General features: G+C 34.7%; 1 protein-coding gene across 1 annotated transcript; it reads right to left on the reverse strand.

Annotated features, from left to right (window-relative positions):
- Window positions 1-369: 369 nt before the first annotated feature.
- Window positions 370-5,747, reverse strand: LOC104232649 (alpha-soluble NSF attachment protein-like). The gene is made up of 9 exons (XM_009785904.2): window positions 5,479-5,747; window positions 4,159-4,208; window positions 3,979-4,051; window positions 3,681-3,760; window positions 3,154-3,305; window positions 2,488-2,647; window positions 2,359-2,406; window positions 1,598-1,678; window positions 370-929 (listed from the first exon to the last, which is right to left on the reverse strand). The coding sequence occupies exons 1-9, from the start codon at window positions 5,621-5,623 to the stop codon at window positions 849-851; spliced, it is 870 nt and encodes a 289-aa protein (XP_009784206.1). The 5' UTR covers window positions 5,624-5,747; the 3' UTR covers window positions 370-848.
- Between the last annotated feature and the right edge of the window lie 2,581 nt (window positions 5,748-8,328).

Raw genomic sequence — 8,328 nt, forward strand, 5'->3', positions numbered from 1 at the left:
GAGAATAGAATGTCTTTTCCAAATTAGAAAATTTTATTTACTTATTTATTTATTTTTGTGGAATATTATCACATGAAGGCACAGTAGTTTTCATCTCTTAATGAGTAAAAATGTGGTAACTCACTTGTTACTCACTTTTCATCTCATCTGAATATGTACGTAATATAAAAAGATTTTGTGTCCATGTGTAAACAACATCAATAACAACAACCCAGTAAAATCTCACAAGTGAGATCTGGGGAGGTAGTATGTACGCAGCCCTTACCCTTACCCCGAAGGAGTAGAAAGGCTGTTTCCGGAAGACCCTCGGTTCAAGATAATAAGAAAAACAAAAAGGAGAGACTATTAGTTTCACACAATGGAAACACATACAATGAATTTACTCCTTACATACAAACCACAGTTTTTTGTAATGTAGGCATTTTTGTTAAGCATAACATGTAGTACAAAGGTTTATTCTTCAACTTATACATACAAACATAGAAACAAGAGAAAAAAAACTTAGTACTCTATAGAAGTTCTTAATACTCCAATCACTTCCTCTATCCCATCTCCCAGTAACAATATTACCATCTGAAAGCTGTTTTGCCTCTAAATTTGGTAGTCAAACTCAACCAACATAGACAAAACTATGCATTTTTATGGGAAATTCAACAAAGAACTCTATGCAATCCATCAATACCGACTACCAGGCTAAAACCTTGTCGATAGTCGAACTCAATTTGATAGTCATACTCAACCAATACAATATGAGATGTATAAGTAACATGATAAGAAACAATCAATCAGTAGAAATAAATTGGCATCATAAGCAATGCAATTTACAACCAGTTTCAGAGAAGATCAATTTAAGTAAGATCATCTTCCTCTAGCTCCTTCGCCTTCAATGCTTCCTTCACTCTGAGAAGAAGTGTTGTCCGCAAAGCATCCTGTTAAGTGAAGAAAAATGACAACAGAGACGGCATAAGTATTGCGATGAACAACGAAAAAGAAAGCATACCAAAATGTGTTAAGGTTGATTGAACCAACCAAGTAAGAAATTCCCATTTTGCTTAAATAACTGAAATATGAAAACTACCAGTAGAAAGTATACATTCTGAAATATCCAGATAAACAAAAGGATTCTTTCTTTAATTTAGTTGCTTGGGACTGGCAGTATAAAATAGAAGTGTTTTAAAGGAACTGCCAAAGGTGTGGCCAGTTTAACACTTATAGTCATCTACGCATGTCCAGTTCTGCATTTAAGTTTCAATGCCAATATATGTAGAGACGACTGAAGGTTAACTGCAACATCAATTAATCCTGAAATGCATCTACTTCTAGGTCATTTACATAACCTGCACCCCAATCTCATAATGGAGCACAAATGGAGTTCATTACCTTACAAAATGCTAGAGAAAAGAAAAACCTCCGAGTAACTTTTCTGCTATGTAGAGCAAGATTTGATGATGATGTTCAAGTATTATTAGGGAGTTAGTAGATAGGAATATATATATATATATATATATATATATATATATATATACCAGCAGTTGGTAATATCTAAACACTTCTATTTCTTTTTGTAGGCAAAGAAGTGGAGACAACTAAAATATACCAGCTTTGTCATGCTATCATATTCCTTGACAGAACCAGTGAACTTAGCAACATCTTCCTCGTCAATAGCAGCGGCCAAATCCTGTAATTGCAAAAGATATCTCCCAAATTAATTCTATATTATCAAATTCAGGACGTATATAATGATTCTGAGTTCTGAAAGCAATAACTATGCTATCAAGTGAGAGAATACAGTTGCTTTGATGGTTCATCATATTAGTAGCTATTTTGGTTAGAAAGCATTGTGCCTATGTCCCTAAGAAATCATTTCTACAGTCAATTCAATTTCCTCTGACTTTGATAGTTTTCTTTAATTTAATATTATTACATTGATGTTTGTCCAATTTGTCACAAAACCTCGTATACCAATATCGTTAATATCCGCACTTTCATCCATCACATTGGTTTACCCTTACAGAGACAAGACAAATGAATAAATGTGCAAATTTTATGCCTCTCGTAGAAGAGTAATGGAAGATCGGACACATGTCAACCAGCGCATGAAACTCTGTTTTGAGTCCTGGTAATTCATTCCCAAACTACATTTCACCTGTATGCATTAAACACTGTTTTCAAGTTTCAGATTAACCACCTTAAAGCTAACAGTTTATATTTTGGATAAATTCTTGGCAATTCACATATTTGATACGGAATATACTTACTATATCCACAGATAAAGCAAGCAAACTTGTTTAAACGACACGGATAAGAGAGCAAGGCAAAAGAACTCGCATGCTTGAGTTAATACAAGCTAAGGCATACCACTAGCAACTTGCACTCGCGTGTCACTGAAAATGTTGGATCCAGTTCCTGCAAGTCAGGATGCAATCTTTACTTGAACATATCATGTCGAATTGAAATCTTAGAGGCTTGACAAGAAGAACAATGTACCTGATATCGCTCCAATGCATTGTTTATTGCAACAACATCACCTTTACAAAGTTGGCAAATACCAGCATTTAGAAGATGCCCTCTAACTCCGTACTTCAATAAATTGTTGTTGACAGAGTGCCGTGCAATCTCCTCAAAGATCTCAATTGCTCTTTGATATCTAGGTGACAAATGCTAAATGTTATGTTTTCTTTTACAATGCAAAACTTCAGTTATCTTACATATCGAGCAATTAGACATAAACATTAGTTTATTAACATTTATAAGGTGCTCAGCGCTTTTAACATGGCATTTAATACACATTTCTACTCTTAGTTTGGAAGTGATTTCTTTTCCTAATTATTGGCTTTGACTCCTTTTATATCTTTTCCTTTTTCTTCAATTGATATAAAAGATATATTGCACCAGTACTCCAAGAGACTAGGATAGAATTCAATTGTGATTCCACAGAGAAGAATGCAAGATATACAGGGAGGCATCAAATCCAGATTACCCAGGAATTGTTCTGAGAGGAATTTCCTCTTGCAGTTTCTAAGTACCTTTTTAACCAGTTTTCTTTGTCTTTAACTGCGTCAATATTTCCATATGCAGCAATGAATTTGCAATTAGACACAATTATTCTTTCTGTAGAAAAACTGTATTACTAATTCAGAAAAAGATTCTTACTTTTCTAGTTCAGCAGAGAATTGTGCAATTTTCTGCTTGCACTGATTTGCAGATGTTGTTACATCCTCGCTTTGGAAAAGATCAGCAGCCTTCTCATAATAAATGATAGCCTGCTCCAAATTTTGCTCTTGTTCATATAATTCAGCAATTTCCTGGACACAGCAGAATCATTATGTATCTTTCAAATGCAATCAAGCTGCCAAAGATACACTCCAATTAACTGTGCATGACGCCTAGAATCATTTCAATGAAACCGGACAGCCACGTACTAAATTAGACAGTCACTTATCACTTCTTAAAAAAGCAGCCTAGTGCACTAAGCTCCTACTATGCGTTAGGTCCTGAGAAGGGCTCGACCACATTCTTGATAATATCAAAGTTTAGATTGCAACATAAATTGAAGAGACTAAGCATAACATATACCAAAACGGACCTTACTCTAGAAAAGAATTTTGACCAAGCACAGAACACTGCTATTGGAAACATCAAACAGCACATATGGATTCTCACAGATAATATATCTGTACCTTGTAATATCGTGCAGACATATTTAGCCTTCCAATGTCCAGAAACATGTGTACTGCCTGCTCTAGACATGATATTGCCTCTGGAAGAGATATCATAAAGAGTTCTTTAGTTCAGCAAAAGTGAAGCTTGACTTATGAAAAAATGAATTCAATGTGACGAGTACATAGAACATAGCCCTGAAACGCATAATGGACATATGTCCAAGGATGTCGGCACATATCAGTTTGGAGCACATAAGATATTGACATTCCACAACATAAAAAAATTGGATTGAAGAACATGAAGGCAACACACGACCTCTTGTATTTGTCTTCTTGTAGCAATGAGCAGCATTAGCATAAGCACCAGCAGCCTCATGTTTGCTATCCAACTGACAAGATAAGAATAAGAAGTAGTTGAAGAATTTAAATTTTGTAGGAAATGAAAGGGAGAGGCATCAGATATGGAGAAGTCACTACGAGAGGATCGAAAACTTACCCTCAGATGACAATTCGCTACTTTGACATATACTGCTCCAGCTTGATCCCCTGAAAGACCAACATTCCAACATTAATATGCAGTTTTTCATCATACCATATAGATGATCTACTTTATGAAAACAGTAAGCCTTCTCTAACAGATCCTACAACAACAACAACAACAACAACAACAACAACAAAAAACTACTACTACTACTACGGTTCAATCCCAAGTTGGGGCCGACTATATGAATCCTCTATATCCATTCTGCCTCACTTAGGCCCGTTCAGTTCCACTATCGAAAAGACAAATTAGGAATTCTCTACAACTAAGGATTCTATAAAAACCTTAGACCTTGCTTACATTATATTCTTTCAGGTTTATCCACTATCAAACATATCGATATCCATCTTATACAAGATAACTATAGAATATCCTTTCTTCCATTTTCGGGTATCGCTTCAGTGACTTGCATAAAGCACATAGATAAATCAGGTAACAGTGCAAACATCACTGTCTATGAATTATCACAAGTAATAGTGCACTCAGTCAATGCTAATAGCACGTCGAAAATATGATAAACAACTGCCCAGTAAATTATTCTCCGTTAATGAACCATATGACAGCCATCAAAAGATTGAGAAAGTAATAGAACTGCCATTCCGAGTATTGCAATCTTCACAAATACGAACATAAGCATTCTGAATCAAGCAGAATTAAACAACACACATTTTTTTCTAAAGGATTAAAGTTATATACACCGAGACTTTAATGAATTTTTATACCATCCGTGCAATTTACCTTATTATAGTAGGCTACTTACCACTTATTCTAGGTTACCAAACAATGCTATTAAATAGAGTTACCTATTTTACACCGCCGGTGTATAGAATTTAAACTCTTCTCCAAAAAAAAATATTAAACTGTCAATCAAACGATAAAGTATCCGGTAATGGATAAAAATAACAATGAAAGCCTAAGAACAAAATCAGATTGGAAAGTACAAAGTTTTATAGTACTAATTTGAATACATGTGACAAATAATTAATTTGACATAACGATTATCCGCATAAGAATAACAATTCATATAAAAAATTATCAGGACATCATAGTGTTCACAAATTCTAAAATGAGCATTCTTAATCCGCTCGAATTAGAAAATTTAAAAATAAAAAACTAACATATTTCGTCGGTTAAAAAAAAAAAGCAAATGACACCAGCAATTGATCCAAAAAAAACAAATTCTAAAAAGCGAAAAATCAAAGTTAATTACTACAATACTGAAGTTGATGATCCAAAGGGATAATTATTAGTAATAAAATACTTTAAAAAACTAACATGATTTAGCGAGTTTGAAACAATTAGCAGCTTTATCGAACAAATCAGCAGCGTCATCGTGTTTGGAACCGAAAAGTCCCCAACCGCTTAGTTTTTTCTCTGCTTTTTTCTCGAATTCTTCTCCCCTAGCTATCTGATCCCCCATTTTCTTTTTCTTTTCTTTTTTTGGTGGTTTTTTTTTTTTTAGCTTAGCATAAAAGGATTCTGAAAAAGCAAAAAAGAGGAGGAAATGAGGGGGTGGAATGGTGAGGGAGTTGATTTTTCAAATGACGGGTCTTGACTTTTGTCAGGCCCGTATCCTTAGTTGGGCTTGGAGTCTAATGATTCGGGTCCACCGTGTATAGCCGTCCACCAAAATAATAACCGATAAATATATATATTTTTGTATATTATTATGAATAGAATTATAATCAGAGTGAATGTCTATTTTGTAGAGAATTTTACTTTGTGGCTAAGTCATTTTTCCCCTATAAATATAGGGTCTTACCCCATTGTAAATCATCCCAAATTCAATAAGAATTACTATATCTTTCTCTGCAATATTGTTCTTCTTCTTTTATTATTTTCATCACACGTTATCAGCACGAGACTCTACCGTCTCAAGAAGCTCTTTGAGAAGCTTAAGGTATAACTTTTCTCCTCTTTTTAATTATGACTGACATTATGAAAAGAAAGTTCGTTGCCCATGAAATTTCGGGCAAGAACTATATGACATGGGTGTTGGATGCTGAAATACATTTAGATGCAATGGGTCTTGGAGATGTCATTAAAGACAAAAATAAAGCATCCACCCAAGACTGTGCTAAGGCCTTGATTTTCTTGCGACATCACCTTGATGAAAGGTTAAAAATAGAATATCTCACAGTCAAAGATCCACTTGTTTTGTGGAATGGCTTAAAGGAAAATATGAAAGCTTAAAGTTGGTCTAGAGATTTAATTTGTTATGAATCTGTCACTATGGACTGTTCCATTACCTAACCATGGAAAGCCATTATAAATGTAACGACCCGACCGATCGTTTTGAGCTCTAGAACATCGTTCAGCAGTTTGAGGCCATGAGTGTCACACCTCCTTTTTGCGCGCCCGCCCCGAATGGTTAATGCACGAGGGAGTTTTTTCCAATTTAAGTGACAATATCCGAAATGGGATTATTAAATTCAGAGTCGCCACTTGGGAAAGGTTTGGCTTTTGGTGTCCCAAGTCACCGGTTTATCTTGAATCCCAAATCGAGGAAATTTTCGACTTTTCCAAATGAAGTATGCGAACCAGAAATTCTAAGTAAGGAATTCTGTTGACCCGAGGGAAGGTGTTAGGCACCCTCGAATCCCGTGGTTCTAGCACGGTCGCTTAAATTGTTATAATGGCTAAATATCTGATTTAAATACATGTTGTGATTTATGTGCTTTTATTAAGTTTAAACCGCTTTTATTATTATCATTTATTTTTTATAGAATTACAACGTCGTGAAAATGTATTTCGAACTACGTCGCAACACCCGTAATTTTTAAACACATTTCGACTCCGTTAAGATTTGGATTCGGGTCGCATCAAAGCGCACCCAAGTTTAAGAGTGTAATTTAATCTGAACCGCGCCTAAAGAGTTTAACGCATTATTATTTTGGAGAAGGCCATGAAATTCACTAAACGGCCTATCCTGAATTCTAGATGTTTATTATGGTTAATCATTGAGGGCCCCGCAATTTGCATTTTTTATTTAGCGAGGCTCGTCTAATTATTTTAGAAGAGGAGATACTAAAGTGTCTACATTTCTATTGTGTTTGTCTCTAATAAAATGAAAGAAAGAGGATTACATGCTGATTACATGCTTGACCAGCTTCAGATCCTTATTTGACTATCTGATTTTATGAGGCGTGAATTATTTTGTGCCTTATTTCGTGGATGAACATGTTGTTAATTTGTCAGGGGAAATTAATATACGAGATCAATATAACTGCTGAAAGCTTATGATAAATGTTCTTCATATCCGAGTTCGAAACTCTCTTATTTAAACCAAGTCAGTGGAATTAACGTATCGAAAACTATTGCTAATAAAGTTTGAACAGGATCATGTGAACTACCTACAAAGATTCAATAAAATCTAACATCATATCTGGCAAGATTAAGGGCATTCTATTCTATACATACAGAATATTAGTTGAAAGGTTACCTAATTATATGTGTGCCAAAACACTCATACATGCCTTATCAGACAATCCATTAAGCAAACGAAATCACAATTTAGGATGAACTAAGCTGCGATTAAGTACAAGGCTACCTAACGTGCTTCTTTATTGAATCACAAACTAAACAAATTACACAAATCTAATAGTATTCATAAAAAACTGTAATTGCAGCAAACGAATGATTAAAACTCTTGCATATCTTTGATTTCATGGTTTCGTTGTTACATCAGATGCAAGTCTTAGTATGTACCTGGATGTTGGATACAACAGAAGAAGCAAGGGGTCAGTAGAGCAATAGAAGTAATACCAAACAGCAGCAGTAACAGCAAGTACCAATAGAACAAAATCCCGGTGCAAGAGGCCACTAAAGCCAATGGAGAAATGGCAGAATGAAGCAAATTCCAAGTAGTACAGAATCAGAGATCCAGGCAATCCAATTCCAGGAGAAACAAACAATACAAATCCAAATAATAGACTTAGCCGATACTTGAAAGAAGACAGAACTAATTTGAACAGTTTGAACAAACTAGGAATCGAACAAACAGCAGGAAGAAAGTAGTTTCTAATTTTTTGTGATATCCCTCTCCTTATCTCCTTTCTTTTTAAAATCTAATGTCAATCTTCAGTTTTGAAATTATCCTTGAGTTATCAAAAAAAAAATCTTTTC

The sequence above is a fragment of the Nicotiana sylvestris genome, chromosome 5 (genome assembly GCF_000393655.2).
Source record: "Nicotiana sylvestris chromosome 5, ASM39365v2, whole genome shotgun sequence".
Classification (NCBI taxonomy): Eukaryota; Viridiplantae; Streptophyta; class Magnoliopsida; order Solanales; family Solanaceae; genus Nicotiana; species Nicotiana sylvestris.